The following is a 20,528-nucleotide window of genomic DNA, read 5'->3' as shown; positions in this document are numbered from 1 at the left end:
AGAGCTCCTCTGAGTCACCTGCTGTGCCACGCTTGGCTGCCGGCCGTGGCGTGTCCCGGAACGCGACGCCACGCGGAACCCTCTGAGCTGGGAACGCCCTGGGCAGCCCCCTGCTCCCCTCCCAGCCCTGGGAGAGCAGCTGGAGCGCACATCAGGGCACGCAGGACGTGGGAACTCTGCTCCTGCACAAGCTGAGATGAACTTTGTTGACACAGAGCACCTCCGTGCCCCAGGTGAGATGGATTCGGCAGCCCAGGTTGGGAAGGAAGCCCTGCCTGGGAGTGCAGGTTGCCCTTGCCAGGATGTGAGAACATTTTTTGTCTTCTGAGCATCCCTTCTCCCATGACAAAAGGCATTTCCCAGGGGTAGCTGTCCCTTGGAGCAACCTGCTTTACCCATGTTTCTGTCAGCCCTCTGTGGCATCCCCTCATCCCACTCCTCCCCAAGGGTCTGCTCACTCCTCACTGGCATCCTGGGGACACCAGGTGACATCAGGATGTCATTGGGAGGTACAGGGACATGGCCTAAGTGCTTCCTCCAACAGCAGGACAGCCAGAGGAGAAGGGATGTGAAGGGTTAACCCAATGCTGGCTGTGTGCTCTTGATCCCACATGTGTCATGTCCCACTGCAGGACATCCTCTCCTGCACGCTCCAGGGAGTTCTGGAGGGCCAGGACAGGCTCAACATCTCTTTGGACAGCCTCCATCACTCCTCTAACCACCTGCATGATGGAATGGGAATGCTCAGGGAGTTTGGGAGCAGAACAAGCTTGGGGAGCATGGCTGGGTTGGGAGAGGCTGATGGAGGAGCTGGGAGGTCCCACTGGGGAGTAGGAAAATCTCCATCCTTGGAGGCAGTCATGCCTGTCCTTGACAAAACCTGACCTCACTGAAGGTCAGGCTTGGAGCAGAGACCCCCCAGCCTCAGTTATTCTGAGGAGGCCAGGATGTGGTGCAGAGCCCATGCCCCAGTTCCTGTGGATGCTGGTCCCACAGTCCTGCCCTGTGTCCTCTGCCTCACTTTATCCTCTGTCTGCCAGAGGGCAGGGACACCTTCCACCATCCCAGGCTGCTCCAAGCCTGGCCTTGGCCACTGCCAGGAATCCAGGGGCAGCCACAACTGCTCTGGGCACCCTGTGCCAGGGCCTGCCCACCCTCACAGGGAAAAAATCCTTCTCAATATCCCATCTAACCCTGCCCTCTGGCAGTGGGAAGCCATTCCCTGTGTCCTGGTCAGCACCAGGACTGAGCCTTGCCCAGAGCTGCCCAAATTCCCCCTGCTCCCAGCTGCTGCCATGGCTCCACAGCCGCGGTGGGGCAGGAATCACAGAGCCAGGGTGGTGGGGAGGGTCACCACTGTGCTGGGGATGCCCCAGCCCACGCTGCTGGCCCTGAGGGACACGGGAAGGAGCAGAGAATTGTAGCATTGTGTCCCAAAATAGTGGCCTCCTGACAAGGGAGCAGTGCATGGAGTGCCAATGCTGCCACAGGAAGGTGAGTGACTCACTCCTGTGTAAGCTGGAGGCAATCCCTCTCCCTGGTGGTTATCTATCTGGAGAGAAATCTCCATCCACTTCCCTTGGAAATACCTGCTCCCGAAATGATCTCTGCCTGGGGTTTTCTTATCAGATGATCTGTTTGTTCCAAAAATCACAGAGCCCTGAGGGTTCCATCTGTGGCTCCAAAACTTTGCCGTGGACACCCCACGTCTGACTCATTGAAAGGGACAGCTTGGACAGTCCCCACGCCTGGAATCATCAGGAAACACCTGCAGGCTCTTAGCTAAGGGAAGGGTCTTCCTCACGGGGTTTCCTAAGCAGGAAGAGGTAGATCCCAGTGACAGTGAGACTCTCTTGGTGCTGCATGGTTCAGTTTTAATGACAGCTACCAGCCCGAGGTGAGTGTCATTAAATGTCACCAGCTGGAAGGTTCGGAGCCCAGACATAGTGGATTTCATGGAAGTTTTTGTGGAAGCCAGAAGAAAGGGATCTGACTTTCTGCTGGCCTCAGTAAAACTCCCCATGACTCCCCCAGTCTGTGACAGAGATCACAGCTCAGGGCAGTGGAGCCGCAGGAGACCAGGTCGTGATGCTGCTCCATTGTTGTTTGGGACCCTTGGATCAGAGTAGGACAGACAAGTTGGGCTGGAAAGGACCTCAGGAATCTCAGTCCAACCTCCTGGTCATGGTAGGGGCAGCTCGGGGTCAGACCAGGTTAGGCTGGGCTTTATCCAGCTGGGTCTCCAAAAGCCCCCAGGACAGAGGTCGCACAAGCTGCTTCTGGTGCAACGGTTTTCCCTTATCCTCAGCCTGGAATGTCAGTGGTGGCCATGCCAGCAGTGCTGCCAGGATAACCAAGACTTCCCCAAAGATGTCTCCTCATCACGAGAAGAGAACGAAGGCAGCAATTCCAGGGAGCACCACCATCACCTCTCTGGAAAAGCCCTGTTGACACCAGGAGCAGCGCTGGGAGATTTGGGGTAGGAAGCCTTGTGTTGTCCTGAGCTGCTCCTGCACATTTGGATGCTGCAGGTTTGGTCCATCCAGCTGGGAAAATGATGCTGGTGTGAAGGTTTGTCTCTGCAGAGGTCCCACTGTCCTTCCCATCTCCTGGGCCACAGACTGTCCACTCCTCTTTCCCTGGGGATCATGGAATTTCTGTTCCCCTTCCCTCTCTCCTTGCCCACACATCCTCTGCTCCTTAGGCACAACTTATCCCTTCATTTAGAGAGAGTCTCTCTGATTTCATTAAGCACTCCATCACTCTCCTCTCGTATTTAACTTGGAAACCCTTTCTTATCATTCCAGGACTTGTTTGGACAAAAACCAAGTGCAGGACCAGCTGTAAGACCTGTCAAACAAACTTTGGATGCCTCCAAAGCTTGTTTTGCAAACTTGGACTTCCCAGGACTGCTTGGCTGAGGGCTGGGAGCAGATTTGCATGGAGTTAACCGTTTGAGATGGGGGAACTGGCTTCTGGTTAGTTCAGAATTGTCCATAGCTCCATGTGCAGCTCCTGGGGACCTTGGAGCTGGTGCTGGTGACAGGCCCACTCCTGGCCAGGGGATCTCCAGCCCTGGGAGTGCACGCCCAGCATCCCGAGGCTGTCTGTCCCAGCAGGGATCCCGAGCCAAGGAGGCGGCCTGGGAGACTCCGGATTAATCTCTGGAACGTGACCTTTACATGCTGGGAGTGGTGGGAGAGATATTTTAACTGCAGTGGCAAAGGGCCAAAGGAGAAACACCAGCCAGGCCCTAGATAACAATATTGGCCTCCTGACAAGGACTCCAGCTGGGAACGAGCCTCAGGGATGGGCTCTCTTTTTGGGCTGGGGCAAATCCAGGTGGACACAATTTCCCACCTTTGCTCCAGCCAGGAAAGCAGGGGTTGGCACAGAACTCTGCACTCCTCAGCCCAATTTGGGTTTAATTGGTGTGTTAAATGATAAAAAAATACTGGAAAATGCGATTTTAGAATAAATTATGATGGAGGGGGTTTTAAAATGGAGAAGCTGAATTGCATCCATCCTCTGCAGGGAGGTTTTCCTGCCCAAGGCAGTGCTGGAGTTCCCATCCCTGGAGGGATTTAAAGCCGAGTGGATGTGGCACTTGGGGACATGGGGCAGTGGTGGCCTTGGCAGTGCTGAGGAATGGTTGTACCTGATGATCTTTAAGGACTTTTCCAGCCTCTATGATTCACTATTTTTATTGACAGTCAAAGCAGATCTAACGCTGGTTTTCTTCCAGCAGGTTTTGTATCCATGGGGAAGCTGCTAAAGGATGACCTGAGTGTAGGAGGACATCTCCCAAAGGGCAGGCAGCAGGATGGGTCACCCAGGAGGTTTTCTGGGACACTGGGAAGTTGTAATGGTGCCCTCCCCATCCCCACCCATCCCTCAAACCCCCCCATGATCAGCTTGGGCTCATTTGAAGTGAATCTCAAATAAAATTTATCTGAATGCAATTTAGAGGGACATCTCCAAGGGGGCTCCAGGCAGGGGCTGGACTCACTGTGGCTGAGCAAACCTCCTGTTTCCTGGGCTGAGCTAGATAAGGATCACCCCCCTTGTGTGGCACCCCCAGGGAGCAGCGGCTTTCTGGGGTCCAGGGCCATCCCTGGGGGTGTCTCTGGGGGAATCTCCCTGAGGACACAAAGGTTGTTGTGGAGCAGAAGGGGAAGGAAGTGATTTCAAAAGTCCCGCAGTGAGAACAAGTTTGTGTTTTGTTTTTTTTAAACAAAGAGGTTCCAGGGTGGGACCTCGTGCTGCTCTCCATGGTCTCACTGCTGGGAGCTGAGAGCAAAAATAATGACCAACAAAACTACTGGGAAATGGCTTCTTCTCCAGCACCAATGGGAGCTTGCTCCTGAGCCTCTCTGGGGCTTTTCTTTGCTGTGGATTTCACGAGGATCAGGTGAAAAATGGGAGACAAGGGGTGCCACGGGGGCCCTGCCAGTCCATGCCTTGAACCAAGCTCCAGCTGGAGTTAATCCATCCTGGTGCCAGGCTCTGTTTGACCCCCAGGCCGAGCTGCTGGTGGGTCAGCCACAAAATTTGGGGATGATTGGACCCCACAATCCAACTGCCCATGCCCACTGAATCCCAAGCTGCTGCCAGGGGCCCAGGCACAGCAGGGGCCACTCCTGCACAGCTCCTCAGCAGCTCTGCAAATAGAGAAATGAAGAGAAAGGAGCCTTTTTCAGGAGCCCCCAGCACTATTTTAGGCTGGGACCATTACGTGGATGCATCTCTGCTGCTGGTTTTAGGAGAATTTGGTTTGAGGACGTGTTTATTTGTGTTATTGAATGCCAGGATCAGTGCAAAACCTCCTCCAGCACCAAGTTCTGTCCTCCAGGACACCTCTTCCAGCAGCTCCTGCTGTTGGCAACTTGCTCAAACCCTCTTGAAAAAAACCTTGAATGAGTTTGTTGGCTTTTTTTTTAAATAAATCTGTCTTATTTACTATTTTCGAGGCAGTCCCAGAGGAAGAGGAAGTGTCATGAAATCTGGCAGAAAACTCAGCATCTCTGCTCCTAAGAAAGCCATCAATGGGGCCAGCAGAAGCAGGAATGACCCTGCCAGAGCTGTCCTCGTTGAGTTTTGTGATTTTTTTGTGAACCCCACCCCCCCCCTCTCTCTCCCTGCACATGTTGCAGAGCAGAACCAAATCTGGGAACCCACAGCACACACAGCCCAAGCCTATGGGTTTATTTTAACACACCTGCCCTGGTGTGAGGTGGTTTATTTATTTGTGGTCTTTCTAAAAGCACAAACACTTTTGGCCACAACAGGATGCTTGTGTTTAGGGCCTGGCAGGCAGCTCCTGCTGCCTGGGGGGTCGGGGCAGTATCCCTACCCCTCTTTGCAAGCATCATCCTCAGGGGGGGAAATGCTCTTGGAGTCTGAAAACCCCTCCAAAAAACCTGGGTTATGCAGGAGCTGGGAGGAAAAGTGAGTGGCACCTCCATCACCCTCCTGATGGTGAGGAGGAGGAGGGGAGGGACATCACACGTGCTCAGTGGGGAGGAAACGAAAGCTGGGCTAAAATAAAAATCCCCAACCGCTGGTGGAGAAGAGAAAATCCACACCCAGATGGCCACAGCCACAGAGCAAAGCCCTCCCTGCACTGAAGAAATGGGCTCAAGGCTCGCTGCCTGCAGCTGCTTACCCCAGAGGGCCCCACATCTCGGGTCTTCTCCAAATCCCTCTTCCCCACGGAGACAGCAAAGGTCCCCTGCGCCCTGTCTGGGTCCATTGGTCAGTTCCTGTTCAAGGGATTAGTAGGAAAAGGGTGGAAAGGGGAGGAAAGTGTCTCCCTGTGCCCAGCACCCAGCCAGCACCACCTCCTGGGTGCTGCAGCCCCAGAGGGCTCCCCCAGAGCTGCGAGGATGAGGGATGGACAGAGAGGGACTGGCTCCTGGTCCAGATCTCAGGTTACACTGGGCAGGTTTAGAGTGGATATTCAGAAAGGTTCCTTGACTGAAAGGGTGGTCAGGCATTGGAACAGGGAACTGGTGGAGTCACAGTCCCTGGAACTGCTCAAGCATGTGGATTGGCACTTGGGGACGTGGTTTAGGGGTGAACACAGCAGTGCTGGGTTAACAGTTGGACTCCATGATCCTAGAGGGCTTTTCCAACCCTGATAATTCCAGGACTCTGTGTTTTCCAGCCCCAGCTCCCACCTGCAACCAACCCACCCTGTTTGGCTGCTGGGAAGGTGCTCCCGTGTCTCTCTCCAGCCCCACCTGACCTCATCTCCAGCACACCCCAAGGGCACCATGAGCACAGGTTTCCTTCTCCAGCTGCCTTGGCTTTTCCCGCCCCTTGAAAGCTGATGGTGGTCCTGAACATCCTGGAGGGAGAATCCAGGCATCCTGGGAAGCTGCAAAGTCACATCTGCTCCCATGGGCTGTCCCTCCTGCAAGCCCAGTCACACAGGGCAGGGCTGCAGGCTCAGCCCAACACACCCAAACTGACTTACTTGCTGCACCTAAGGTTTTAAAAACAAAATAAAGGGCAAAAAAGAGAGATTTGATACATGGCAGCTTGTCTCCAGCACCCCTGCCGGTGTCCCTGTGTGTGTGAGCTGCACCCATGGGTGCAGCGCAGGCTCTGCTGTGGCCAGCCTGACCTTCCCGGTCCACCCATTCCTGTATCACATTCCTGCCTGCTAGTCAACACGGGAATGTTTTGAAAGTGTCTTAGAAACCTGCCGGGCTGCCAGAATGGTTGAAAAATGAAGCGGTGAAGGGAAACGTGGGTTTGCTTTCCAGGCCGGCTCGCTGGGTATTGCCTCTGTCTTCTGCACTGCAGCTGCACAAATCACTGGCTTTTCAACAGGATTTAAAACATCTGCCTCCTCCTTGGGCTGCTGTGGAGCTGGGAAGTGGAGATTTGGGGCGAGGGAGGCTCTGGTTTTGGGTGCCCCGGGTGATAGGTGCAGGACAGAAATGAGCAAGGCGGGTTAGGGTTGAGACCCTAACCTTCCTCACACCTCCTTCCATCTCCCTCACACCCAAACCAGAGGAGAAAAGGCAAAAGAAGGGCAAGGAAAGGTTTTTCCAGCAGTGAAGATGGGAAGCTCCTGCTTGCTGGAAGCTGCTGGGACGTCAACCAGGCTTGGGAAAGGTCTGATGGGAAGAGGGCTCTCCAGGGGACACTTCCCCACTCCAAAGAAGCTTTTAGAAAAACATCTCCTCTGGCCTGCTGAGGCACCGAGCTGCCAAGCAGCCCTCGCAGCCGGCCTGGCCACAATTAATCACCCCTGGAGATGAGGAAGGCGCCTGCCTCTTGGTTTTTAGTTGTTTGGCTTTATCCTGCAGAGGAAGAGTGCAGGTGTTCCGACCTTGGAGGACCAGGCTGGGGGAGATGGTGCCAGGCAAGGGCTGCTGATGGGGTCACAGCTCCTGCAAGGACAGCCACAACTCCCTGGACATCATCCATCACCTCTGCACGTCATCCCTCCTTGGGAGGGTGAAGGATTTGGAGGATGAAACCAAGGTGCTGTGAACCCAACATTTGCCCAAGAAGTGCTTCCAAATCCAGGAGGGATGGGCTGGACTCAGCACCCAGGGTGAGCAGCTTCACCCAGCTGAGCCTCACTCAGCAGCTCTGGGCAAGCAGCAAGCCTGTCCTTCCTCCCTTATCAGCCCCAAATAGCTGTGATGTGATGTATTGTTTTCCCTCCTCAAACAAATTACATCAGAAGAAGGAAACAGGAATATATTTTTTTGCTCTTTTCTGGCATGGAGGTCCGTGAGCAAAATCTCTGCAGCACTGTGTCCATGCCAGGAGTTCATATCCTCTAAATGCCTCCTTAGCCAGCTGCCACTTTCTGCTGTTGAATAATAGATGCCATTGGTGTCCTTCCCCTCCTCCATCAGGGGCTTCATGGCCCCCCAGCCACAGCCAGGAGGCCCAGGGACCCCCAGATGAAATCAGCTCCAGCTGGGGAAGGAGGATCTGGCTGTCACCCAGGGACACAGATGGGGAATACTCGGGGGAACACCGGGGCTCGCGGCGGTGGAAAACAACTGGGCCACCTGCACGTGGTCCCGTGGGGCTGTGCCTGTTCCTCCAGCCCCACAAATCCCAAGGTTTCTCACCCAGGTGAAGGAGGAAGGTTGGGCTGGACCTGGCCGCTGCTTCCCCAGGGCAGCAGCCACCTGTGGGAGAGGGCAGGGTGTGAAGATGCTGCTTTGCCCTGCTCAGCTTCCCGGGAGGCTGTGTCCTCTGTGGGGACAGCAGGGCAAAGGGATACAGCAAGGAGCAAACCTCCAGCAAACCTTCAGCTGTGTCCTCCTGGATCCACCAATGATGAAAAGTCCCAACATCCCAGTTCTGCCATCAGTCTTGGTCCCAGCAGCCCTGGAAGTGAGTCTGGTCTCAGTCCCAGCTCCAGTCCCTCCATGGTCCCATTCCAGGGGCAGAGAGGTGGCAGGGGTCCTGTCCTTGTCCTAACTCCGGCCCCATCCCCGGAGGAGGATTCGGGGAGCAATCACCTGTCTGCAATGTCAGTCCCAATTCTGATGCCATCCATGCTCCCACTTCTGCAGGGTGGGGGAGGTCTCCTGTCCCAGCCCTAATCCCGGTCCCATTCCCAGGGGAGAAAGGGCAGAGCGGTCAGTGCCCAGCCCCAATCCCATCCATACTCCCACCTCCAGGAGAGGAAGTATGGGGGGATCCTGCCCTAGCCCTAATCCCGATCCCATCCACAGTGCCACCCCGGAGGGAGAAACAGAGGGGGCGGCCGCACTCCTGTCCCGACCCCAGCGCGATCCCACGCACGTTCCCGTCCAGGGAGGAGAGCTCCCGTCCCGTCCCCGGGGGAAGGGGCGGTCCCGTTCCCGGGCGGGGCAGCTCTGGCCCCGGTCCTGCCCCGTTCCAGCCCCGTTCCCAGCGCCGGGAGGGCGGTGCAGCCCCGCGCCCGCCCCGGCCCGGCTCACACGCGGCGGCGGCACCGGAGCGGCACCGGGAGTGGGGGAAGGAACGAAGCCGGGCATGGCACGGCCTCCTGAGCGGGGCGATCGGCGCTGAACCCCCGGCACGACCCCCGGCACGGAGCCCCAGGCTCGGCATCGCCCGGTGAGCGCGGCCGCAGCGAGCGGGGACCACGGGGAGACATGGAGGGGACATGGGGGGGATCATGGATCATGGGGGGATGTGGGGGTGCGTGTCCTGCTCACGACAAGAAAGGTGGGAGTGGGGACACGCACGGGGTGGAGGGGACACGCACACACATGGATGGGGGACACGCACGGGTGGGACACACACGGGCGGGACACACAGACAGCCCCGAACGCACGGACGGACACACAGACACACGCACGTACTCGCGGAGCTGGTGGTGGCACTTGTTGCTGTCTGGGTGACACGGGTGACACAGCGTCCCCGCGCACCCAGAGCAGGGAGTGGGGCACTGCGCGGACAGAGCCGAAGCCCGACGCTCCTGCTGTCCCCCTCTCTGCCGCATGCTGCCGCTAAAAAGCCCCGAAGTGCCCCAAGACGGGGCAGTGGCACCCGCAGCCGGCCGGGAGTCGCTGGCATGGGAGGGTGCTGGCACAAATGGTTCAGGCTGGGCAGGCAGGGAAGCCTCCTGCTCCTTTTGCTCCTCTTCGCCTGAATTGTTGGGTATTTAATGCCTTAATTCACAATAATGTCTTTGCTGCTCGGTTTCTCCCTTCCCTGGGGAGTTCCCTCGCTGTTGGTCTGTGATTTCCTGCACGCAGCTCAGGTTAAACCATGGAGCTGACTCCCTGCTCTGCTGCGCGTGTTTTTCCACCTCTTTGCATGTTGGGCTCCCTGTGTAATTTCTTTGGGAGTGTTTTAATTTACACTGCAATGGCGATACTCTCATTTCAAACTTTTTGACTCCTTCTAGCACCTCCTAACACCCAAAGCACTCTTCTTCCCTGGGCTGGGCACTGGCTGACATCACTGCAGGAACAACTTTAGGGGCAAAACATCTCATTTCTCCTTCTGTTCCAGTTTTTCTTATCAGTTTATTGCAAAAGCCATTTGGCAACCCACTGCCTTCCTGTACACGAGGTGAGGAGCAGCAAACCCAGCTCTGGGGGGCCACCAGCACTGGGGGATGGTGGCCCTAGCTTGTGATCACTGCTGCCAAAATTGGCTGTTTCATGACCACCAAATTCCTCTTGTTTTCCCTCAAGCAACGGGTGGCTGATAGGTTAAGGGGCTCCAGTGCAAAGGGAGAGACCCCAAAATGCTCTGAGCCCCGAAGCACAGCCACATCCCCGGGCTTAGTGGGTTATAAAAGCTCCAGAAGGATTTCTGACGGTCGTGGCACTGAGTGACTTTATCCTGTCTCTGCCCAGTGCGATTTTTATCTCGGGTTGTTGACACGAAGCCAAAGCCACGAATAGTTCTCTGGCAGCCGAGCGTGCTGCCGGGCTCCCTCCCCAGTGCTGAGCAGCCCCCACTAAAAACCTGACTGGGAACCACCCATGGAGCAAAGCCCCTGTTGCCTCCACGGGATGCTGCCTGTGGAGCAAAAAAATTTATCCCCCAAAGTCCTCCCCCTGTGGGGTTTTCTGGCGGTGGAGCCCGGTAATTGTGTTATCCTGGTTGTCCCCCTGACTGCCTTTGGTTTTTCCAGGGTGGTTGTGACTCCCTTGGTGTGGGCAGGAGGCTGGGAGGTCTCCATGGAAATGTCCTTTCTCCCACATACGGAGCTTGTAGGGTTACCAAATGGGCCAGAAACTGGTCCCACACTCTTCTCTCTGACTGTTCCTGCCTCCAGTGGGCATCAAAAGGTCATGGAGGGCAAAAGCAAAGTCAAACTCCGGACAGAAATGCCTCCTTGTACCTCCAGGAAGCCTAAAGGATCCAAGTGCTCGGTTTCCCCCATGGAATAATTAAAACTGGAAGTCTGAGGGCTCAAATAGGATCTGCCCCTATCCCACAGCAGGGAAAAACAGGCAGGGAGCATCAACTTTGCTGAAGCAGGAAGGGAAGTGTTGATGGAGGGATTAAATATTGGCCAGGGTTGATGTTTGCTTCCAGAAGGATCCATCCCCAGAGCCCTGCCGTGCTGGGAATTGAGTCAGGTTCAACTGAATGAAGGTGGCCTTGATTACCGTTGTCACTGATGGTTTTAATTCTTTCTTAATTCACTTTAAAGCCACACGTTTGGTTAATCCCGACTGATTTCCCATGGTGTGGAGCAAGGCAGGAGGTTTTGGTACCCCCAGAGAAGCAAAAGCTGGAAGGAAGATTGATTCAGGGAGTTTCTTGGGGGAAAACAGAAATTCCCAGAAGACGCGATTTCTCTCAAAGCAAAACCTTTTATTTGACCTCCAAACAAAGTTCCAAAGTTCTTTTAAACTTGTTATGTCATTTCTCCAGGCTTTCTCTCCCCTTTTTAGCTTGGATCAAGTTACTGAAAAACCGTCTAGGAAACCAAAACACCCCCAGAAAAATATTTTTCACGGAGAAAACAAATTCAACTCTGCTGTTTCTCAGCCTGCTGACAGGAGGGGAAACTGAGGCAGCATTTCTGGAGTGGAGCTGCCCTCCAAAGGTGCTTTTTGGTAGGAACAGAAATACAGATTCTTTGCAAGGTTTTGGTTTAATTGAGGTGTTCCGGCTGTGTTGGGGATGGAGGAAGGGGTAGATCACACCCAGCAGGGATAAAGGAGGGATGTTGTCTGGCAGGGAGATGGATAAAGCTCCTTAAAGCTGCTTGCCTGTCCTGGAAAAGAATTTTGGAGTTTTTGCCTTGGGATTGTCGGAGAGAAACGCTGGGGATGGTGGAGCTGGGACAGCTGGGAAGGTCCTCAGCCCACACTGGTGGCCGGGGCCAGCCCGGAGGAGAAAGGCTCTGAAGGTGACCGTGGCAGGAAGGATCCAAAGGGAAAGGGCAGATGGACAGCAGGCAGTTTGGCAGGCTCAGATTCCGGCCGGATCCTGTCTCGCGGCTCCGAGCAGGCTCGGGAGCTCCCGAACGCCTTGCCTGTTTGCTTTTGGTCACAAAGGGCTGGAACCACAACCCCAGAGCAGTGAAAAACGATTCCAGGTCGTTTGCTTCCCAGAGTCTCGAGTGGTTCCTGGTCCTGAGCGAGGATTTTGATGAGCCTACTAAATGCCTCAGAACCAGGGCAGGGGAAACACCCACGTCCTCCGTGTGTCCTTTGGAAGGGAGTCAGGGAGAAGATGCCGTGAAGGGATCGTGGTTTCAGCCTCCAGCATAAAACAATGGGAGCCGTGGCACAGCCAAGGGCTGCCTCTGTGAGGTCCTGCTGGGAAATTAATCCACATTAATTATTTGGGAAGGCCAATTAAACCTCATCAGCCCCCTGTGAAAACGTATTAATCGCAGCCGTGATTTGGTTGTGCTTTGCTGTCTTCAGTGACTTCGCTGCTGCCTGGCAAATTCCAGCATGAAACACGGCTGGGGCGGCACTGGGAATGCTGGAAAATGGGGCAGAAATCAGGAGTGAAGGCCTTTACTTGGAAATGCAGTGCCCGTCCCGTGGTCTCCCTGTGGAGTGCTGCCCATGCCTGAGCTGCCCGTGACCTTCTCCCATGACAGCCCCCTCCTTTCCCATGCTGGCTGGTCTAAATATCCCTGGCAGATACAGTTACAGGAGCATTTTGGGATGCTGACTTCACGTGCACATGCCTGTGGGTGCTTAATTTGAGGGCAGTGATCTGCCCAGGGTCTTCTCATCACCAGGCTCCCCTCCTGTGCTGCCTTCATCCTCTGGCACTGAGGTTTTGTGGGAAAAAGCTCATGGGATAAACAGGTCCAAGGCCACACTGCAGAGACAGGGATGGTCCAGCCACTGCAACCTGTGGTTCAGCATGGAGGAAACTCTGAGTGGGTGGCTGGAGGGCACCCAAAAAGCTGTGCCTGGTCACCTGCATCCAATGCCAGAGAAAAAACCTCCCACTGTGACCTCGGAAAGGGCCGGGAGATGAAGTGACAAGGCAGATGCAGGTGATTCTCACCAAAGCATTTTTTGCTTTTGCACTTTCTTTGCTTTTGGGGATCACAGAAGTGTTTATCCTGCTTGGCATCCTCGGGGATTGTGGCTGCCTTGGCCCTCCCCTCGTCCCTGCCGGAGGCTCGGGGTGTCACAGCTGGCATTGGTGCCACCCGTGGGCACAGCGAAGGGCAGTGCCAGCTGCCAGCCCTTGTGCCTTCGATGCCTTGGCTGGCCCTGGCCTCTCCAGCTCGCTCCCTGCGGATGCAGCTACGGGGTGGACTGCAGCCACGGGCCCGGCACACACAGCAGGTTTTGTCCCAGGGATTCTGGGCAAAACTAGGGTGAAAAAAAGAGGAAAAATAAAGGCTTTTGCATTCCCAGAAGGAAAAGGAGGGAGAGCACGACAGCAAGGACAAGGCTCCATTCAAACCAACCAGCAAACACTGCGTGCTCCTTGTCCTGGAGGTGGAGATGAGGGGCTTGGCACATCCCTGGGCAGCCAGAGGAGATTCCCCACCTTGGCTTACAGATGGCTGGGTTTTCTCACTGGGGTCCCAGGAGCCTTCCTCAGGGAAGATGAGCTGGAATTCAGGGTGATCTCCCCCCATCAGTGCTGAGTTATGTGCAGGCGAGAGAGGGAAAGCAGATGGAGAAATCCCATGCCAGGCTGAAGCCTCTGGAAGTCTGTAACCTTTCCCTGAGCCTTTTAGGGCATCTTGTGTGGCTTCCCTCGGCCACGGTGGCCTGTCCAACCCGTTTCATCAGCTGCCAGCTCTGCGGGCAACCTCTCTCTGCCTGGCCACAGAGCTGCAAAGCTCAGAGGGAAGGAAGAAACTGCGGAGAACAGCAGCTGGAAAATGTTTTCCCATCTGCCAGAGCTCTGTTAACCCTCTCCACCCACAGCCACACTGCTGAGGACTCGGGGGAAGCAGGATGGGAGCAAAGCTGAGCTGAGCGCAGGAAAAGCAAAACCCCAAGGCCAGGACACTGCTGGCTCCTGATTTTCATCACAGAGTGGTTGCCAAAGTTGTAGTGGGGTTTTTGCAGATATTGCAGATTATCTGGTGTGTGTGTGTGGTTTCCACCCCTGTCCTTGGGAAGTGTGAGCCTCAGCCAGCCCTGTTCCTGCTCTGCTCCAAGGGGAAAGCAGCAGGATGGGGGAAACATCGTCAGGGATGCTGTCAGTGCACTTCTGGACAGGTTGTTTGATCCAGTCCCCGGAGCAAGGACTGGAGTTATCCCCTTGTGATGGGCTGGAAGCATCATTTCATCCCTTGTCCCTCAGCAAACAGTTGTCAAGGTGCTTTTCAGTACCAAAGTGCTTTATTTTGGTGAGACATCACCCAGGCTGGCAGCTTCAAGGAGATTGTCTTTTCCTCCTTCCCTACAGGATCTGGGTTGGAGGTAGGGGCAGGATAGCTCTGGATCTGTTGTTTATTTTGCAAGAAAGGGCATGGCCATGCTGTCCCTCAGCATGGTGGCACCAGGTTAGAGCTGAGCCCTTCACCTGAAAAGGCTGGGATTGCTTTTTTCCCCCTAAAATCCCGGTGAGGTTTGGGTCAGGGTACATCCCACTCACTCATTCCAAGGGCACCTTTCCTCACAGCTTTTCACCTGCAGGAGCTGCTGGTCCCTGAGCTCCTGGGCTGGATTTGTCTCCTTGCAACCCCCCATTTCCACAGGCTTCCCGTAAGGCAGGGAACAGCAGGGACATCAATCCGGCTTCTCTTACGGGAAGGGAGGAAATGCATTTTAATTTGATTCCTGACCCATGGGCTCGCTCGGAGATCGTGTGTCAGCAGAGCCCAGGGCACAAAAGGGTCCTTGTCCCTCCTCACAGACAGGCCAGGCTCTGTGTGCCTGCAGAGACCTTTTCAAGGCCATTTTTCTCCTCCCAGCTAATCAGTCCCGTGCAGAAACCAGCTCTGCACAAGCAGGGCTCAAGGCCAGGGAGCAGGATTGTGACCTGACCACTGTCAGCCCAGCACTAAACCCATTAAAGACCCCTCATCTTCATCAACAGCCAAGCCAGGCAGAGCCCCCGTGGTGGAGACCACGCTCCTTTTGGCAAGGTTTGGTTACAGGACCTGTGGGTGTGGTGAGGTTTGTCCCACCAGAAGGAGCTGAAGACCTCTGAAATGGGGGCCAGTCACGAGGGTTGCTTGCTGAAATTCCACTTTCTAATCTTTTCTGCCTGGAATTTAGCATGATGCATTTTTAATGGTGCTCAGCTGAGTCACCCCTTGTGGCTGGTTAAACACAGAGTGGAGCATCTTTCCTGTTCTGTGATGCAGGAGAGCAAATGTCTGTGTGAACCTGGTGGGAAGGGTGGTTTGGGACATTGAACTGGGCTGCAGGAGCTCTGAGGTGGACTCCCACATGTGGCCTGGAGTTTGTTGGTGACTTTAAAGCAGCTGGGTTCTTCCTCTGTGCTCCAAATGCAAAATGAGGTGAAATAAAACTCACCTCATCCACCTGACCACAATTCCTCCATTCCAGGGACTGCTCAGTTGTGTCACCAGCACCACGAGGCCGTGGTGCCTGTGGCCAGTGATGTGCTGCCCTCTTGAGCCATTGTCTGCATGTCCTTACAGCCTCTTGGCTTTCCCCCCAGGGTGATGGAGACCCTCACAACTCCTCCAGCCTGGACCAGGGTCACCAACAGCTCCTTGGACCCAGGTGGCACAGATGACAACCCCTACAAGTGCGTGTTTGACGAGGACTTCAAATACGTCCTGCTGCCCGTCTCCTACGGCATCGTGTGCGTGGTGGGGCTCTTTCTCAACCTGCTGGCCCTCTACGCCTTCATCTTCAGGATCAAGACCTGGAATGCCTCCACCACCTACATGTTCAACCTGGCCATAAGCGACACGCTCTACGTGGTGTCCCTGCCCCTCCTGGTGTACTACTACGCCATGGGGGACAACTGGCCCTTCAGCGTGGGGCTGTGCAAGATCGTGCGCTTCCTCTTCTACACCAACCTCTACTGCAGCATCCTCTTCCTGCTCTGCATCAGCATCCATCGCTTCCTGGGCATCTGCTTCCCGCTGAAGTCGCTGCAGTGGGGCCACGTGCGCCACGCGCGCAGGGTGTCGGTGGCGGTGTGGCTGGTGACCGTGGCGTGCCAGTGCCCCGTGCTCTTCTTCGTCACCACCAGCGCCAAGGGCGACACCATCACCTGCCACGACACGTCCAGCAAGGAGCTCTTCGGGCAGTTTGTCATTTACAGCTCGGTGATGCTGGTGCTGCTCTTCTGCATCCCCTTCCTCATCATCATCGTCTGCTACTGCCTGATGGCCCGGCGGCTGCTCCAGCCCACCCGGGGCATTTCCCGCCTCTCCCGCTCCAAAAAGAAGTCGGTGAAGATGATCATCATCGTCCTGGTGGTCTTCATTGTTTGTTTTCTTCCTTTCCACGTCACTCGTACCTTGTACTACTCCTTCCGGAGCTGGGACCTGAGCTGCCAGACCCTCAATGCCATCAATTTGGCCTACAAGGTGACTCGTCCCCTGGCCAGCACCAACAGCTGCCTGGATCCCATTTTGTATTTCTTAGCGGGGCAACGATTTATGAAGTTTGCGGGCAACAAGGTGCCATGGAAGCCTCAGAATGAGGTGGCGCTGGGCATCGTGCCCAACAGTCACCTGGGAACCAGCAGCGACACGGACACGCTCTCCAAGGATCTGAAATCCTAGCTCTGCCCCACAGCAGAAGGGTTCATCCTGGCTGTGAAGGGAGGACAGGGTGCTCTGGGGCCCGAGGCTTTGGGTGTTTGGGGTGCCTGGGCTTGCTCCAGCGTGTCAAACACGCCCCTCTGCTTGTTTTGCTGTATTTTTTTCAGGGAGGTGCAGCTGTGGTTGCACACATGAACCCCTGATCCCTGGCTCTGCAACCCAGCCTGCCCCTCTGATCAACGCTGAGGTGACCAAATCTGGGGGGAAAAATCCTGCCCTGAGTGCCTCGAGTCATTTTCCAAAGCAAGAACGCCGTGTGCAGAAAGTGCCCCTAAAGAATTCCGTCTGCAGATTGCCTGGCACAGGGGGAGCCGCAGTTCCTCTGTGCCTTGGCAAGGCAGGAAGGGCTTTGGGTGGATGAGGAGAGGCAGCTGCAGTTCTGCTGAGCAGCTTGTTACAAATGTCAAGGACAAGTGTCACCCACAGCAGGAAAGGGTCTCCCACAGCTTTGAATCCCTGCAGGAATGCTCTCCCAGCTTCAAGGTGGCAGAGCAGGGATGGGATTCCCAGCTCCTGTCCAAGGGCTGCCTTCCCATTAACCTGATGGACATTGCATCCCACTGGAGTGCACTGGTAGCAGCCCACTGGAGTTTACTGGTACCATCGAGCAGGTCCCCTGTAGGTTTCTCCAGTGGGGCCAACATCTTCCAAAAAACCCATTAGTGCTTCACAACAGCAGCAGGCACCCTTTAAAAGCTTTCAGGAACCTGCAGCTTCCAGCTGCTGGCTTTAATAACCATCTACAGCTCATTAAAATTTAAGGTGAGCTCTTCATGTATTTTTTTTAATCCCCTTCCTGGTGATTCATGTTTCCAGCCCAGCAGCAAAGACCAGTTTCATCCCCTTGGCTGAGTGCTGGCACATCCCTGTTGCTGTCCCCCCTCAGAGGTGACAAAATTTGCCAGCGCTAAGCCCTGAGTTGAAGAGCTGCAAGTAGTGCTGAGTTTCACCCCATTCTGCCTGGATTTGTGAAAAATGTCCACAGAACATTTCACCAGAAGGTGCTCTTGGTGTTTTTTCCTGTGGTTGTTGGGTTGGAGAGCCCAGAGCCCAGATCCATGGTTTCCCTGCCAGGAGAAATGATTCCTCCCCCCAAAAATGAAAATTGCTTGAGCTGCAGCACTGGACGAGTCACATTTTGTAAAAGCTCTGTTTCAGGACTAGGCAAACACTGATGTTGGCTTAGACCCAGACCTTAGTTTCTCCCACCCTTCCTTCTTGTGAAGTTTGGTGGAGACAAAGCCACGCTGTGATGTCACCAGGTGTGTTCAGCCACGGGTGACTGGGACCATTCAGGGCTGACTGGGAGTTCCCGTGGTCCCACCCACAATGGGGAGCTCTTGTCCCAGCCAACAATGTCACAACCACAGGAAGGAGGCAAAGGCAAATAGGACATCTGTAGGGTGGTTCATGCCACCCTCCAGTGTGTTTGGGATAGGATTGGGTTAAGAGCAGACTTGCACCATGGCAGCACCTTTATTCCTTTGTTCTTGTGAAGGGAGCTTGGCTTGATGGTGAGGGTCATGGCACAGTCAGTGGGGCGAGACAAACAGCTGGGAGAAATGAACTCAGCCAGGGCACTGAGCTGGTACAAACATCACTCCAGGCCAGGCCTTGCCCGGTCTCCCACACTTGCCAAAAAGCAGCGTGGACACGTTCCGTGCTCTGAATAATTCAACAAAAACAGACCAAAAGTGTCCTCCTCTGGTCCTGCTTGGAAATCCCACCTGCCTCTGAGCTGGCCACCACCCTGGGCAGCACTGCCGGTGCCATCAGGGGTGTCCCTCTGTGATCCTCATCCCCAGGTGATCCCGCTGGCCAGTGCAGCGCGGTTGGAGTGGTACCAGCTGGAAATCTAGCTCTAGACTTTTGTTTTTGTTTTTGTTTGTAAAAGCACTAACTTATACTAGAGAGAAAAAAAAAATAGGTGAGTTTTATGACAGTGACTGTACATTTTTATTTTTGTAACATGCCAACAAGCCAGATTTCTCATAGTAAATGAGTTTATTTCTACTACAAGCATTTCTCTGCTGTCTCCTCTGGTATGTAAAAAAATGGGTATTGGGGGTAGAAACTGGGTTGTTGAGTGCCATGGAAATATTTTAAGCTCCAGGTACAGCTGTCCACTCCTCTGTGAATCTTGATCTCCATCTAATTCAATGAATTCAATCTCCGCTCTTGATTCAAGATTTTCATGGGGCTGGTGCCACCAGTTCTGGAAAAATCCAGGTGCAGAGACAGCTCTGTGGTCATGGCAGGGCTTCACAGGGGACAAAATCCCTTGGAGTGTGACAAATTTAATAGCCAACCTTTTTTGGTTGTGTCTCCATCATCTTGGTGGATTCTCCTAGGCTGCTCTTGTTGAAGACTAGAATAAATGGTTAGATTAAGTAATTAATTAACAAATCTCAAAATAATTAGTCTCCCATCCCATATAACTTATTCTGTTTTTCTGGTTCTCCCAGCTCCTCAGAAGCCACCAAACCAAGATGTTGGAAACCTCTGGTTCTCAGAGGCTCCTCACCTTCCCCTGCAGACACCAGAAGAAGGTTTCTTGAGCCTAACCACAGTGCCCATGAAAAAATACATTTGGTTTCAACTTAATTTTCGTTTGGTTTGCAATTTACCTTTGTCCCCAGCCTGACTTTCATTTTCTCTCTCAGTGAAACAAGGCTCAGGACACACTCAGCTCCATGGATGTGTTAATTCCAAACGGAGGCAAATCACCTTGCAGTCTGCTCAGGAATAATCTGGGCAGCTCAAAGAGGAACTTCCAGGGGATATGGATGATGTCTGCAAATATAATTTTGTGGAAACCCACTGCTCTGTGCATCCCTGGAAGTGTTCAAGGCCAGGCTGGACAGGGCTGGTGCAAGGTGTCCCTGCCCATGGCAGTGGGGTTAGAGTGAAATGATCTTTAAGGTCCTTTCCACCCCTTCTGTGTTTCCATGACTCTCTGGTTCTATGAATTCCTTCACTTTTCATCCTGAGGCTGTTTTCAAACCAATTTGCATTTGGTGCCCCAGCAATGTCTTTAAGGGACAGCCACAGTCACTCATCACCCCTCTGTGGGACAGAAGCCCTCCGTGGTCCCCTGCACCAGGGCAGAAAGCTTTGCTTTCCTTACTCTGTTCAGGAACTTCGCAGCCCTTAGAGCTGCCAAACCACAAAGTCTCAAAAGCACAAAGCCAGAGAAATAGCTCTGAGCCCCAGAATTGCTAAATTAGATATCCCAGGATGCACGCTCTGGAAAGCCCCTCTTGGTTTTCAGCCCAGGTTTTGGGGGTCTCTCTCTGGGGGCAATGCCCAGGGACCAAGGGTTCACAGAGTAGGTTTAACTTCTGGGATTTAGAGCATCCTTCCCAAATCTTTACTGCAGTGACTCTGCACAGCTCCTACCAGCACTGAGTCACCCAAACCCAAGAATGAGAATTAAGGAAGAGAAACAACCACTGATGGGGAGCACAGAGGTTGTGCAGGGGAACGAGAAGAAAAAAGCCACCCGGCCACGCCAAGTGGTGACAAACCACTTTTTCTAAATATCCCTTAGCACAGGGAGCAGGAAGCGAAAGTTAAGAGCACTGATGGTTTCCTGCCAAGGAAACAAATCTGCCACATGGGCTGGAGGGATGTACACTTCTGCTGGACCTTCCCAGCATCCAAGTGGAGAGCTTTTCCTTCCTGATCATGCCTCCCTAGGAAGCAGGCCCTTAATGGGACAGTGGCAGGCAGCAGGCCATGTTGTTACTGTAAACACTTGGTGCATCCACCTCTTTTCCCAAATCCTGTCTCCATTTTTATTCTGCTTTTCTGCCTTGGGGGCTGGGTTATCCAGAGGAACAAGTCT

General features: G+C 54.3%; 1 protein-coding gene and 1 long non-coding RNA gene across 2 annotated transcripts; one reads left to right on the top strand and one right to left on the bottom strand.

Moving 5' to 3' along the window:
• Positions 1-7,718: 7,718 nt before the first annotated feature.
• On the bottom strand, positions 7,719-15,555 carry LOC121344698. The gene is made up of 3 exons (XR_005953868.1): positions 9,330-15,555; positions 8,272-8,364; positions 7,719-8,162 (listed from the first exon to the last, which is right to left on the bottom strand). It is a non-coding gene; the product is annotated as an uncharacterized LOC121344698 (long non-coding RNA).
• P2RY2 (purinergic receptor P2Y2) lies at positions 8,895-18,700 on the top strand. The gene is made up of 2 exons (XM_041420881.1): positions 8,895-9,081; positions 15,562-18,700. The coding sequence occupies exon 2, from the start codon at positions 15,566-15,568 to the stop codon at positions 16,640-16,642; it is 1,077 nt and encodes a 358-aa protein (XP_041276815.1). The 5' UTR covers positions 8,895-9,081; positions 15,562-15,565; the 3' UTR covers positions 16,643-18,700.
• Positions 18,701-20,528: the final 1,828 nt, after the last annotated feature.

This window comes from Onychostruthus taczanowskii, unplaced genomic scaffold (genome assembly GCF_017590055.1).
Source record: "Onychostruthus taczanowskii isolate IOZ18803 unplaced genomic scaffold, ASM1759005v1 scaffold67, whole genome shotgun sequence".
In the NCBI taxonomy this organism is placed as follows: domain Eukaryota; kingdom Metazoa; phylum Chordata; class Aves; order Passeriformes; family Passeridae; genus Onychostruthus; species Onychostruthus taczanowskii.
This window is presented reverse-complemented; position numbering and strand designations above follow the sequence as displayed.